The sequence below is a fragment of the Cololabis saira genome, chromosome 11 (genome assembly GCF_033807715.1).
Source record: "Cololabis saira isolate AMF1-May2022 chromosome 11, fColSai1.1, whole genome shotgun sequence".
Lineage (NCBI taxonomy): Eukaryota > Metazoa > Chordata > Actinopteri > Beloniformes > Belonidae > Cololabis > Cololabis saira.
In genome coordinates, this window is record NC_084597.1 from 28106921 (window position 1) to 28121737 (window position 14817).

Sequence of the window (14817 nt, forward strand, 5' to 3'; positions counted from 1 at the left end):
CTGGACCGGGTCCCGCGTCCCGGATCCCGGGTCCCGGTCCGCCCCCCTCCGCGCTGGTCCCGCGTCCCGCGTCCCCCCCCGCTGGTACCGGGTTGGGTACCGGAATTATCTGATCTGCACCAAACTAATGTCTGTCTGATCAGGGGATGCCCCCAAACAACATATACAAAATTCAGACTCCTAGCTAAAGGCGTTAGTGAACTATGCAAAAAAAGACACAAAATAGGCCCTGTTCCATTGGTCAGGAGGCTCTCAGAGCTATAGGTTTCTACACCCTCCTAACCAGCCAGAACGTTTTAGAGGAAACACTGTTGCAGAAGTCATAGAAATCTGATTTTGTTTATGTTGTTTGGGGGCATCCCCTGATCAGACAGACGTTAGTTTGGTGCAGATCAGACCTGTACTTTTCGATGGGCGGGGCTTTGAAACGTCACCTTTTCCAACATTCGAACGGACACCGTTGCCACAATATTTGACCAAACCAAGTAAAACTTGACCTGTGGCCTCCATATGGGGCTTAAATTGGGCTTGCCAAGTCTCAACTCTGTAAACCCTCTGCAATGCCAGCTAGCTCTGTGGAAGTCGTACAGCCACGGGACCAAAAGATCCTAGCAAAGAGCCTTCTGCATTGCAACATAGTCAAAAATCAGTTTCCCAGCTCAAAGCGTTAGTGAATTATTCAAAAAACACACAAAAAAGGCCCGAAAAAGGCACCACACACGGTGACCTTTGGCACTTCCGAAGGTCGCATGGGTCTGGACCTCGGCACAGTGGATGAGAGTCACCTCCTGATACAGAGTCTAGAATTTCAGCTTCCTAGCTCAAAGCGTTAGTGAACTATGCAAAAAAAGACACGAAATAGTCTTAGCAGGCCGAAAAGCAACAGACGCGGTGACCTTTGACACTTCCGAAGGTCACACAGATCTGAAAATCTGCACAGTGGATGAAAGTCACCTCCTGATACAGAGTCTAGAATTCCAGCTTCCTAGCTCAAAGCGTTGGTGAACTATGCAAAAAAAAGACACAAAATAGTCTTAGCAGGCCGAAAAGCAACAGACGCGGTGACCTTTGACACTTCCGAAGGTCACACAGATCTGAATATCCGCACAGTGGATGAGAGTCACCTCCTGATACAGAGTCTAGAATTTCAGCTTCCTAGCTCAAAGCGTTAGTGAACTATGCAAAAAAAGACACGAAATAGTCTTAGCAGGCCGAAAAGCAACAGACGCGGTGACCTTTGACACTTCCGAAGGTCACACAGATCTGAAAATCCGCACAGTGGATGAAAGTCACCTCCTGATACAGAGTCTAGAATTTCAGCTTCCTAGCTCAAAGCGTTAGTGAACTATGCAAAAAAAGACACGAAATAGTCTTAGCACGCCGAAAAGCAACAGGCGCGGTGACCTTTGACACTTCCAAAGGTCACACAGATCTGAAAATCCGCACAGTGGATGAAAGTCACCTCTTGATACAGTTTCTAGAATTTCAGCTTCCTAGCTCAAAGCGTTAGTGAACTGTTCAAAAATAGACACGAAATAGGCCTCATAACAATACATAACAAACCTCCTGTGTCTACTGAGCATTAATAACATCTCATAATCGAAGAAGAACTAATTAAAACGGATGTCCTTAACATGAACCTATTGTATTATTGAATTATCAAGGACACTTTCGTGTTTTTGTGTTTAGAAATGTTAAAATAGTTATATATAAATTAAAGCTGCAAGCAGCGATGAACGGGACCTCGCGCTTGCAATTTGACTTGACTGATGATGATGATGATGATGATGGTGATGGTGATGATGGTGGTAGCGATGATGACGATGATGGTGATGATGATGATGATGAAGATGATGGTGATGATGATGATGATGATGATGAGGATGAATGTGATGATGATGATGAAGATGATGATGATGAAGGTGATGGTGGTGATGATGATGATGAAGATGATGGTGATGGAGGTGATGATGATGATGATGATGAAGGTGATGATGATGATGATGATGATGATGATGATGATGATGATGATGATGATGGTGGTGATGATGATGAAGGTGATGAAGGCGATGAAGGCGATGAAGGTGATGATAAAGATGATGATGATGATGATGATGATGATGATGATGATGATCACATATTGGCCAATCAGCTACTAGTATCACTTCCGCCGTAGGCTCTGCGTTGGTGTAACGCGGAACCATAAATCAGCCTGGAAGTTACACGTGTCATTTGTTGATGTTTTTTCCAGGATTCTGATTGGCTGGCATGATGCTCTCAGCGTAAAACAACTCTTTTTTTTCTCACAATCGAAGGGAAAAACATGAAAATTGGTGTGCAGGAAATTAACCCACTAATGTTGTGCAATTAACAAGGATACAGTGCTGCTTCTGCCTTAAGAAATGTTGCAGATATCATTGTGAAAATCGCCTTTAACGTCAAAACGGACAGTTCAACAGTGTGTGTGTGTGTGTTTTTTTTCTCTCGCACCGGAGCCACTCATCGTCTGCGCTCCGGGACCTCCCACTTTACAAATTAAGCCCTGGGCCTGGCATATATTTTAATAACGGGGCCATGCAAGATAATTGGTGGTTTTATTACTCAAAGGAAGTAAAACAAGCACATGGTTCATACATTTCCGTCAATAAGATCCATTAAATGAGAGTAAAATAACCGAAATATATTTCTTGCTATGAATATGATAAAATCTGCTTTTCATGGCGAAACTATCTTAAAATATTGCAATTTAGACCGAGAATCAAAGAAATGGCAGCAATTTTATTTTTCCTCCACAGCCGAAAACTTGAAAGTCACGTGACAGAAACGAAACCTAACGAAACCTATTAAAATGAATGGGCCACGGAACGCGTTCACATCTCACGTTTTAGGAGGGCAAATCGTAACATTGGCCACGTTTTGCAATGTGGACCAACGTAGCCTGTACCACGTTTTCCTGTGAGACTGGGTTGAATAATTTGTTTCTTTCATCTATTTAATTGTACTGTAACCGTTTGCAAAAAATAAAATAAAATAAAATAAAATAACATCTTTCAATTCAAGGTCTGCTCAGAGGATTTAAGCCCATATAAGCTTATTGGCTTGAGGTCCATATTAACTACATAAAATATTTAGGCCTTCTATATAGAAAAAACAATGTCAAATTCTTGCTGGAAATGTTAAGAAAATGCATTTAATTTCCGCGAAAAAGGTTTAACTGTCGAAACTTTGTTAAAAGTATTAATAAATCATAAAGAATACAATCATAATGTCGGCCATGTTTGGACCTATGACCGGTCGGTCACGTGACAGCACATACAATAACATTATGTCAGCCTTAAAAATGGGTGATATCAATCTACCGAACATACTGGTAGGCCAGTAGGTGGCCTACTGGCCTAAAGATATGGCATGATATCATTGATAATGCGCCTATTCAATGGAATGACAACGTGGGTATCGGGTGCTCGGTGACACATGTTCCATCACCCTCTTGGCAGAAGCCTCTCTATTTGAAACCACTCTTATGTGGGTTTTTTTTTTGTTTTTTTTGTCCTGTGATTGGAATATTTTTGCTTCCTGAATTAATTGATAACTGAATTTCAAACAAATTTATGACTTATAGTCTTCCTGGAATGGATGATGTGTAACTTCCCGACAGAGAAGCTGTCAGTCAAAAAGATAAGCTTTGTATTTCCTTTTCTCACAGAACACAGAACAGAAACCACTGCAGTCATTGAAAGAAAACTATCACATCGAATTGACACAGAAAGTTTGAATTTGAAAGCATCTTCAGGAATTTCATGCATTGCAATAAATCATTAGGATACATTTCTAGAGAAGAGGTTGAGAAAGTTATATGGTGTAATCTCTTTTAAAACATGATTTATTAAATGTAAAAAGACAATGAGGAAGATCAAAACAGAAAAAAACTACATTTTTTGTACATTATTCACATACTGTGTATCATGTTCAGTGCATTTTGCAGCATATTTTGGCTTTAAAATGAGTTCATGCTTCCAAAAAAATAAACATACCAACAGACACCACAGTTCTTCTAGCTGAAAAAAAAGTGCTTATTTACAAGTATATGTATCCTCAGTACTTGGCATAATGTATTTGAAGACTCAGCACTCTGTCTGACCCCAGTGTCTGCTTAAGTGTTGGACACTGCCCTGAGCAGGTTGTGATCAGCACCTTGCAATTTCCTCTTTCACTTAGAAAGCTCCTCAGGGACTCGTCAAAAGAGTTGTCTCCTTCTCTGTATCCGTCCAGCAACAGCAGAGACTTTCTGGACCTGGATAACATAGTCTGCAGTTCCTTTGTTGATATCTTTTCGCTGAGAGAGACCTGAGCTATTATCTCTTGAAACAGTTCTCCTTTAACTTTGCTGCAGTTGACATATATGAAAACCTCAACTCTGCTGAGGTCAAGGGAGTTAGAAGCCGACTGTGTGGGCCCCTCGGTCCAGGACAACATTAGGAGGTGGGTAATGGATGCCTTTCCACTTTCTGGGGTTCCCTCGAGTAAAACCACCTCGCCAGCTTCTGGGAGTACATCTTGAAGAGTCACAGGGTGGCCCTCACTGAAAACCAGAGCAAACATTGTGGTTGTCGTCTGGACAAGTTAATATAAATATAAAAACCTCAACTGTGAATGTAGCCTAGGTATTTAAATAAGAAGGTCCTTTCACACTGGTATTTAGTACTATGTTAACATTTCATCAGCATGAGTGACCCTAATTTTGATCCAAGTGGGACACCATTCACTTTGTGTGTGTGTGTGTGTGTGTGTGTGTGCGTGCGTGCGTGCGTGCGTGCGTGCGTGCGTGCGTGCGTGCGTGCGTGCGTGCGTGCGTGCGTGCGTGCGTGCGTGCGTGCGTGCGTGCGTGCGTGCGTGCGCTTTGGTAACGGTGGAATAAAATCTCTACATTTACTGGAAGTGACATTAAAAAATAGGGGCGTCTGCAATTTCGATGATCACTGTGGAAATATGTATTTTATGACTCACTTGTTATGCAGCCTTTGAAGCAGCTCCTCCACACTGAAACTTTCACAGTGCTGTCTCATCTCCTTGCTGAGGATGTGTTCAGAATAATACGTTTTCAGATACAACCCCAGATTTTCCTCCATCTCACCTATGAACAAATCAAAAATGTTGCGAGCATTGTCTGTTAATTGGGTTAACATGACTGGATATCTAAAAAAATAAATAAATAAATAAATAAAACTATCTCAGAGTGTCTTTCAGAGGTGGCTCTCAGGCTAGACTGCATTAACAGACAATTTGGTTGTGTGTGTAATTGCACGAGCACAGTTTTTTTTTGCAGAATTTAAGTGAGCAAAAAAAATGGATTTGCTGGAACTGAGTTAATTTAAGATGCATTGAGGAAAAGTAATCCTGCTCTATGATTGGGTGAATCAAATAGGTTTAGAAATAATGCAGAAAGGCTTAGAAAGAAAAGGACACTGTGGGTACTTGTAATCCACTTTCGGTATCACTCAGGTATAACTTGCTTACTTGGATAGTAATACTTGCGGATGCTCCAAAAATATTTTTCACACTGACAATGGTTTCAGGCTTGTTGCAGTGATAGACACGGCAGATGTATCTGTTAGTGTAATATGGTGTGATGACCATCTATGAGAGACTATTCAGGTTATGACATTTTTATAACCTTTCCTGAAATGATGTGCAACATTTGGAGGATTAACTTGTTGACTAAGCCACAGATTAGTGACATGTATGTAAATACACCATCTCATAGGCAGAGTATCTCAAGGAAAGATGGGCAATGGTTCACCAATCTGTAATAACTGCATCTATAAAAAACGTGAAACAATTTCAGAAGGGCGTATTTAGCATAAATCCTCTGAATATCTCATTATCTATAATACAAACTATCACCAAAGGATTCAAGAACACTGGAGAAATCTCTGTGCACATAGGAAACGACCGAAAATCAAGATTGGATGCCTGTGATCTTTAGAACCTCAGGCAGCACTGCATTGGAAAAAAAAAGACATGATTCTGTAATAGAAAATCATGCATGGACTCAGAAATACTTCTGGAAAGCACCTCTTAGGAAAACAGCTCAGACATAAATGCAGATAAAAGCCCTGTCACGCAAAGAAGAACCAATATGTGAACATTATCTAGGAACAACACCATCTTCTCTGGGCCAAAGCTAATTTATAAAGGGCTGAGGCAAAGAAGAAAAGTCTTATTAGGTCAAACAGATCAACATTTTAATCTTTTCTTTATTCTTAGGGAACCATGTATGACACAACGTCTGGACCTACGGAAGGCAGTAACTATCCAGCTTATTAGTACTAGTTCAAAATCCAACATCTCTGATGGTATTAAAATGCATTGGCACCTATGCAATATGCAGCATGCGTATTGCATGGAGAAAAAAACAACAAATGCTACATGTTTTCGAGAAATAAATGCTCCCATCCAGTCTTTTTTCACAGGCCATCCATGTTTTAACAGGACAATATTAAACTCAGTCCATTACAGGGCATGGCCTGCTTGTAAAAGAGTTTGGGTGCTTAATTGGTCCGCCTGCAGTCCAGACCTTTCACCAACTTATAATATTAGGAAAATTACATACATCAACATAGTTCTTTTGGGGGAAAAAAACAACATGATCCAAGGCTGTCAAGCGGTTAAAATTCTGGCAGAAAAGGACAAGACTGCCCCCAAGTCTCCTCAGTTCCAAGATGTATTTGAACTGTCGTTAAATGAAGGGATGAACATACTTCTGTCCAGATATTTTTCTGAGGATGTGTTGCTGTCAACAAATTTAAAATGACCTGATTATGTGAGTTCCTCACTTATAGGGTTTTATGTTTTCTTCTTTATCATCTTCTATTTTGAATACAATGAGGATTTTTGTGATTTGAAAATCATATACAAATACAGTGGAAGAAACCATGAAGGATGATCAAATATCCATTGAAAACCAAGACTGTGGCAAAACGCGAGTCTGTTACCTTCATAGACAGTTGTTTCTTTGTCCTCATTTTCTTGATCACTTTTTAAGTCTGATGGAAAAGGAACACTACAGTGAATTTTAACACAGAGGACAGTTGCAGAATTACTGGATCAACTGGATCAATTTATATCACATGGATACATGTATATATATATATATATATATATATATATATATATATATATATATATATATATATATATATATATATATATATATATATAGAGAGAGAGAGAGAGAGAGAGAGAGAGAGAGAGAGAGAGAGAATGATATCAACCAAAGAATAATCAGCCTGTTTAAACTCACAGGTGGATGTAGATGGAGACATGTCGCGATCATAGGCAAGGTAGCTTGTGGTGCTGGGAGGACTGGTCTCTGTCACAGGAGAGTACAGCGTAAGTACAAATGCATGGATATTTAAAAATAGCTTTAATTGAAAATATATTAGCTCAGTTAAATTAAAGTAATATTCTGAGGGTGCTTTCCATGAACCTTTCAACATTGTTACCCTTTTGTATATTTCATGTACAATATAAAATGACATGGTGTGCTAATGATAAACGAAACTACTCTGATCGTAATTTCTGGATACAAACTTTTTTTCTTAATAACTAAAACCAACTTATTCTTATATTTTGCCTTATTAATTGTTTATCACACATACTGTAGATGCATTCTTGTAAACATCACTGAAACTTTCCTGAAAAGTGTTTGACGCTGTCATTTAGATGTTTCCGGATCCATAACTGTAGTGAGATCTCTTATCATATTTAGATATTCACATGTGGAGGAATGTATGACGACTCTACCAATGTAATGACAGCTGTGTTTATATTGATTTCAGTGTGAGCACGTGCTGAAAAAAAAAAACAAAACAAAAAAAAAACCCGCACACACATTTACAAATAGCCTGAAATTCCCCTTTTACACAAGCCAAAACCAGATTGGGTGTTTCCACCCAGATGTAATACATCTCCACCTGATGCCAAAACAGCCAAGTCATGTTCACATGAAAACATGATAGCGTGTCACATGCCAGTGAAGTTCCGACAAAATTCTGTCAATATGAGCAGAAAGTCAAGCATGCAAATACCAAAACATTGGTCACATTACTTCCCCTTTACAGTGGAAATGTGACTTAATGTGTCACGGCTCATCAGGGAGTTTCATTTACTTTATTGCTGAAATGAGAGATGGCTCTTTACAACAGGACGCACATGTCTCTACCCAGTTTGACAAAAATGCAACAGCAAGACTGTCCCACTCTCAAAACGTCAGCATTTTGGGATGCTGAGTTATGAACTCGGTTATTTTTATGTGCAACTAAGGACACATTTTTCGCCCTATTGATAAAAAGTGCTAAAACAAAAAACCCTCAGTTTTATTCTGTTTTAGGTGAGTGCGGTATTCTCTACACGTATTAAATGGATTATGAGACCTAAATCAGTATAAGTACAGCAGAAGTACAGTATCTGTTTCAAAGAGAGTGATCCCTGCTTACAGGTCTTCCTCTCAGGTTAAAGAATGAATGCCACAACTCTACAACCAATCAATTGTTACTCATATTGCTACCATTTGTCCACCCATTCATGCAATAACTTCTGTATATTTGCGTTTGGGTCACTGGGACAGAAGCCTGACCAAAAAATCCCAGACTTCCTTTTCCCTAACCACCTGTTCTTGCTCTTACAGCGGGAATACTGAGGCATTTCCGAGCCAGCATAGAGATATAATGTCTCCAGCACAACTTGGGTCTGCCCTGGGACCTCTTCCTAGTTGGATATGCTGGAAACACTTCCTTTATAGGTGTCCTGAAATCATTAAAACCAGATGCCAAAACCTCCTCAGCTTGCAGCTCTCGATGTGAAAGAACAATAACTCTGAGTAAACTTCATCCTGAGCTTCTCACCCTTTTTTTAGGGAGAGTCCAGCCATCCTGCAGCCGAGAAGCCTCTACCATTTGTAATGTGTGAATTACTAAGTCTCAAATCGTGGAACGTCTCACATCCCAGTAAATTCAAAACAAACATTTCTTTCAGAAGCAAATGTTACTGGACATAGAAGCCCTCTTTCTTATTTTGTCTCAATTCCAGACATACACCTTATTTATTACTATGCAACGAAGATGTCATGGGAATTTCAGTGGCTGGTTACCTTTACGTCGACGGTATGCGAGCACTCCGACAATAATGCCTGTCATTATTACCATTATGCTCACTACAATGATGACAGCGTCATTTTTTCCATCAACACGTGGTATTTCATCTGTAGAAGGAGAACATTTCAATTATAACAGACCCAGGATGGGTTTATCGTGTTAATATCCATCTTTTTAATGTGTTTATGTAGTTTGGAAAGAACCAGAAAAGCCAAACTGCTACAGAATTCCCCTTACTGGTCAAGAGCTAGACTAATTGTGGGTAACTATGCCTTCCTCTTTATTAATAGTTGTTCAACAGTGTATGCAGACACTCTATTTACTGTACTTCTCTTCTTTGAGTTGCTTTATTGCAAAATATCAGCTTATCCCTATGGGTGTTTTTAGCTGATTTCAGATGAAAAACTTCTTTCCCAAGAAATTGCATAATGCTTTTTTATGTTCTGCATACCGTATCCTGACATATGGTGTCTAAAAGAGCAAATGCTCACTCACACACAAAAGTGAAACTATGAACCGTCTGAAGATATATTAAAAAAAAAAGCGAGAGAGAGAGAGAGAGTAAAACAACACATTTCTTCAAACACCTTTCCATGGCATCTCTATACTCATACTCTCATAACTAATGAGAGCGACTATCGGAACAAACACCCTCAGCTTCCATGATGAATTGGGGAAATCTCGCAGCTTGTAAAATGTTAGGATCTTAAGCTTTGAAACTTTCATTTGATGTGGTTTCAATATAAGATTTACAGTAAATAATCAAAAAGAAAATAGGAACATTACTGGAAGCAGCAGCAGATAGATGTGTGAAATGACATTTAATTTCCTGTCTTGCCTTTAGATGCAGCTGCTGTCTGATAAAGGCACAGAACTCTTTCATTTTCTTTCTTTCTTTTGTAAAAGGGAAGTTGGTGGGCATTTTGAAAAAAAAAGTCAAAATAGTAATGCAAGTGCAACATTACGGTTAATTTCTAGTTTCTCATTTATGTGTGACAGAGTTTGTATGCTGGACTTAAACCTGGATTTTCCTCTAGTTAAATATTTTCGAGGGTTGTCCTGAAAGAAAACCTCAGTGGACAATAAAGAGGGAAACAAATTACCTGGAATGTGAAATGTTGTAGAGTAGCCATCATTTACAAAGGTACAGGTGTAGTTGTTTTTCTCTGATGAGCTGACTTGTATCTGACTGGTGATTTTAAAAATGGGGTCTGGTACTGATGCAGTTGTGTTGACAGTATGGTGCGTCTGCTGGTGTCCATCCTCCCACACAACAGCGGACTCAGGGTATCCTTCAGACTGGCAGGTCAACAGAACCGTATCTTTCTCTCCAGTCCTCTCAATACGTTTAGTTACTGATTTATAAGCAGCTGCAGAAGAATCAGAAGTTTAAATTAGCAACATCCTATTCTGAGCGGTGAATCCTGCAGGGTATACAGATAAACAGAGGGTCTCTGTGAATTATTTAAACAAGTCAAAAACTGTTTTCTTCCCATTTGAGCAGCAATGTTTTCATTTTCATTTTCAGAATGAGTAACATTTTAACTGCCCAGAAATGACCATGTTTAAAGGCTATTGAGCAAGATCAGTCCTTAAAGCAACCCCCTTGAGATATTCATCTAAAAGACAAAAAAATCACAGTATTAGATTCAGCTCTCACCTCCAACTGACAAAGTTATGGTTTTATAGTCAGTTCCTTCTGCTGTTTGAACCAAACACTGGTAAGTCCCTGAGTCATTGATCCTGAGATTGGACAACTGTAAAGTGACACAAGAAGAAAACTTATAACATATCTTATCATAAACCATAATTCAATAGAACCATCCTCTCCCCAAGCTCTTATTTTGTACATTTGACATAAATGATAATAAACCTGCATATCATCAACTCCCCCAACAACCAGCCAATTAATGAACTCATCAATCACACTTAAAACATACATGTCATAGTCTGTAGTTTTTTGTTACTCAATGTTTTTCCTGTTTTATGTTTTGTTGTTTGTATTTTTTTTGTTACATCCTTTCAACCCCCCCTGCCTTCATCTCTTGTCACCTTCCTTGATTATTCTACCTATTTGATTCTTGCCAACTGTTTATCAATAGCCCTTAAGCCTATATTTAGTCTCTTGTCTCTTCTCCCTTTGGTCAAATGTATTTCCTATGATTCTTTGTGTGATGTTCCCTCCTTTTCTATTAATTAAAAACAAAGTCTTTACTATTCCTGCCTCTGAGTCTTCTATATGTGGCTTTTACTCCTGCATTCGTGACAAAACAAGTTTTCAAAGTGAGCAATATAACACAATTGTGAAGTACAATCTAATCAGTGTTGTTCTGGTTTAAACATACATGGCTTTTACAAAAAAAAAAATCAGGTTTCCCAATGATGTATCATGTGCTGAACTCATGGGTAAGTGTCACAGCTAGGAAATTTGACTCACCATTTGTAATTCCCTACAGAATCAAAATGCGTTGGCTAGTTTAGACAGGCCTACTCAATGTTTCGGGGGAAATTCTGATGGAACTGGTTCAATAAAACTCCTACAAATGTTATGTACAGGAATTAAAATGTCACGTGATTGACAGTAATGACCTGCAACTTTGCCCAGCCGTTCTCCAGCTCATTCATAAGAAACTTCACCCGACCCCGATACTTCGAAGACGCAGAGTACTCCGTTCTCTTGTCGATCCGGATCACTTCCTGATACGGGTTGGCAGCAGTCCAGTACCAGGTCACCTTCACATCAAGGTCAGGATGTGATGGTTTTGGATTGAACTTGCAGCCCATTACAACGTGTCCTCCAAACTCTGACTTGTATGTGGTTTGCTCAGCCTCCACAGTGAACAAGACCACTGGAAACAAAACACAGTACCATAAAGATCAATGTAAACTTGGAGAGCAGCCAAGATGTGCCCTGACAGAGAAATATACAAAACAAACCATCATTATGTTTCAAATAATGATATCTATATATATATATATATCTATATACATCTATATATCTATATATCTATATATATATATATATATATATATATATATATATATATATATAAATATATATATAACCACCACTTACCCGAGAGAGATGGATGAAAAATGACTGGCAAAATCACAACAAGCGTCCAATCCATTGATACCTAAAAAGGAAGCAAAAGGGAATTTTGCACATGTTGACATTTTTAGACTGTCTGGAGATGAGTAATTTTACTGATTCAGTCCTGATGTAAAGTTTGACAAATCTGACTTCCTCTGTTGGTAACTTTTTCAAAATTGGATGATGGTAAACATTTGTATTACTAATCTGAACATAACTCATGAATCACATGATTTGATTTTTTATTTGACATAAAAACCACACATGGAAGCATTTCTAAAGCTTTGTATCATGAGTTATTTTGGTAAAATCTTCCAAAGAAAAGGCAAGGCAAGTTTATTTCTATAGCACAATTCGACAACAACGTGATTCAATGTGCTTAACAAAGACATTAAAACATAAATAAAAAGCATGATTTAAAATTTAAACAAAAAACGAATAAAATAAAACAAAACAGAATTTACAGGACTCAAACCTGATGGACTGTAACTCAAACAGAGTGTACAGGAGTTCAAATATTATTACGTTTAGAAACTGAAATTTACTAGTGTAAAAGAGTTTAAAAGCGGTAATTAAAGACAGACACACACCAGTTAAAAATAATTAAACAAATGAGATGTAAGAAAGTGGGTTATGATGGATTGCCAAGACAAGACAACTGCAGCTATGCACAACCAATAAGTTCAATTTAGTAACAGGTGCACTTTTAGAGCCTATAAAATACATTTGTCTGTGTTTATTGTCCAAAGTTAAGTGGTACAGTTTTACATCTTGTAAAGCTTTTGTAGTGATGAATCCCAAACATGTTTATTTCCGTGTCAATATAAAACCACATAAATATGCAAAATAAAATCCCATGATTAAGTGTCAAGGAGAAGAAAAAGCTGCATTCTTTCTCTTAACAATGTAACAGCTGGTAATGTTTTATCACAATTGTATCTCTAAAGCCTGCATGTTTTAGTTCAAATAAGCCAGTGATAGAGTCTCCTACCTGCGGTAACTTGTTTTTCATGTGCTGTTTCCGTCTGTCTTCATCTCTCTGTATGACAGGGATTTCTCATCGAGTCTGTTTTTATACTTTATACAGTCTGGTTCCTCGACAGAAGGACGTCCCACTTCCGCCCGCACAAACCCAGAAAAGTACACTGAATATTTTCACTGAGGTGACAGCGAGATAACAAGTCAAGCTGTATTTTCTATACGTAACTGAAAGAAAGTACCACAACAATAGATTGCGAGTAAATAGTTTTTTACTCGCAAGTGATTTTACTGTAAGAAAATGGTGAACAGTCTCTACTGTAGCTGATGTTTGCTCTAAACGTGTCAAGCACAAACTTTAGTTATTACACTTTGGTATAATAATACAGATCCAGATCCAAACACCCTCAGTTTAATTAGGCTTTGTGCATGTTAAAAACGAAACAACAAAAAAATCTTAAACTATGATGATCACGTATATAAATCCAGGATGAAGGGAAAAACTATATAAATTACACACAAAAGCCACAGATTGAAATAAAACATATATTACAAAAGTAATCATAACAGGGTTGAAGCAGAACCATGTCATGGTGAAAATAAGGAAATATCAATTTATGTACTAATTTTTTGTAGTTGACAGAGACTGTGAGGGGGGGGGGGGGGGGGGGGGATAATTTTGTGTTGCAAAACTACTCCAAATATGATGTATTGTTCATTCTTTTATTTATTGGCTTATGGTTTTATGGTTTAAATATTCAAAAAAGTAAGAATGAACTCTTAACACCACTGGCCCATAGACTAAAGAAGAATAAAGTCATGGCTAGGCTACTCCAAACAAAGTGATTCAATGATTATTCAACTCTTATTTTGAAAATAAGAATTCATGATAAATTGCCTACAGAAGTAAAGCCATTAAAATCTATGATTATGTTTTCTTCTCGTTCTTTTTTAATTCTTCTAAATCATTTTTATCTTGTTGCCTATACAGTAAAAGCAATTTTCAAAGTGGAAAATTACCAAAGTGGATATAATGTCCTTCCAAAAAGTACCATGTTAAGGAAGAATAATAAAATCCCGTCAAACAAACATTCATGAGATGTTATCCTGTAACACTAATACTTTGTGGACTTGACGTATTACTGGCTCCCTGTGCCTGTTCAGACGTTGCTTTGTTTTTCCAGAGTAGGAATATCATCTGCATGTCTGATCTCATCATTGTTGATATCATTCTGGAATTTTATCATCCAGCAATACCTGTTATGTTTCTTTTTGACTGTTTGTTGTTTGTTTTTTTTGTTGGGAAACCCCTTGGCATGTCTGAATTAATCATGAATGTTACTTCCCACGTAACGTGACCCAAAATGAGTGCGATACCGATCACTGCAAGATGTGATTATAAAAACATTTTACTGTTCAAAATGTATGCATATTCATAAAAAAATATGTAAAAATATAATTTTAACATAACATAAAATGGTGTCATTAAGTTGACAAAATATTATTACTTTCTACATGCTTAATATTTATGTTATTTATTTGTATTAAGGGGTTGCTTTTCTAGAGCACTATGAGCTCAACTAAAGGTTA

The 14817-nt window shown here is 38.0% G+C and overlaps 1 protein-coding gene across 1 annotated transcript; it reads right to left on the bottom strand.

The window, feature by feature from the left end:
• Positions 1-3952: 3952 nt before the first annotated feature.
• LOC133454685 (butyrophilin subfamily 2 member A2-like) lies at positions 3953-11996 on the bottom strand. Its single transcript, XM_061733411.1, has 8 exons — positions 11745-11996; positions 10816-10912; positions 10259-10525; positions 9152-9262; positions 7304-7372; positions 6996-7046; positions 5008-5134; positions 3953-4582 (listed from the first exon to the last, which is right to left on the bottom strand). Exons 1-8 carry the CDS (start codon positions 11937-11939, stop codon positions 4096-4098), a joined length of 1404 nt encoding a protein of 467 aa, XP_061589395.1. The 5' UTR covers positions 11940-11996; the 3' UTR covers positions 3953-4095.
• Positions 11997-14817: the final 2821 nt, after the last annotated feature.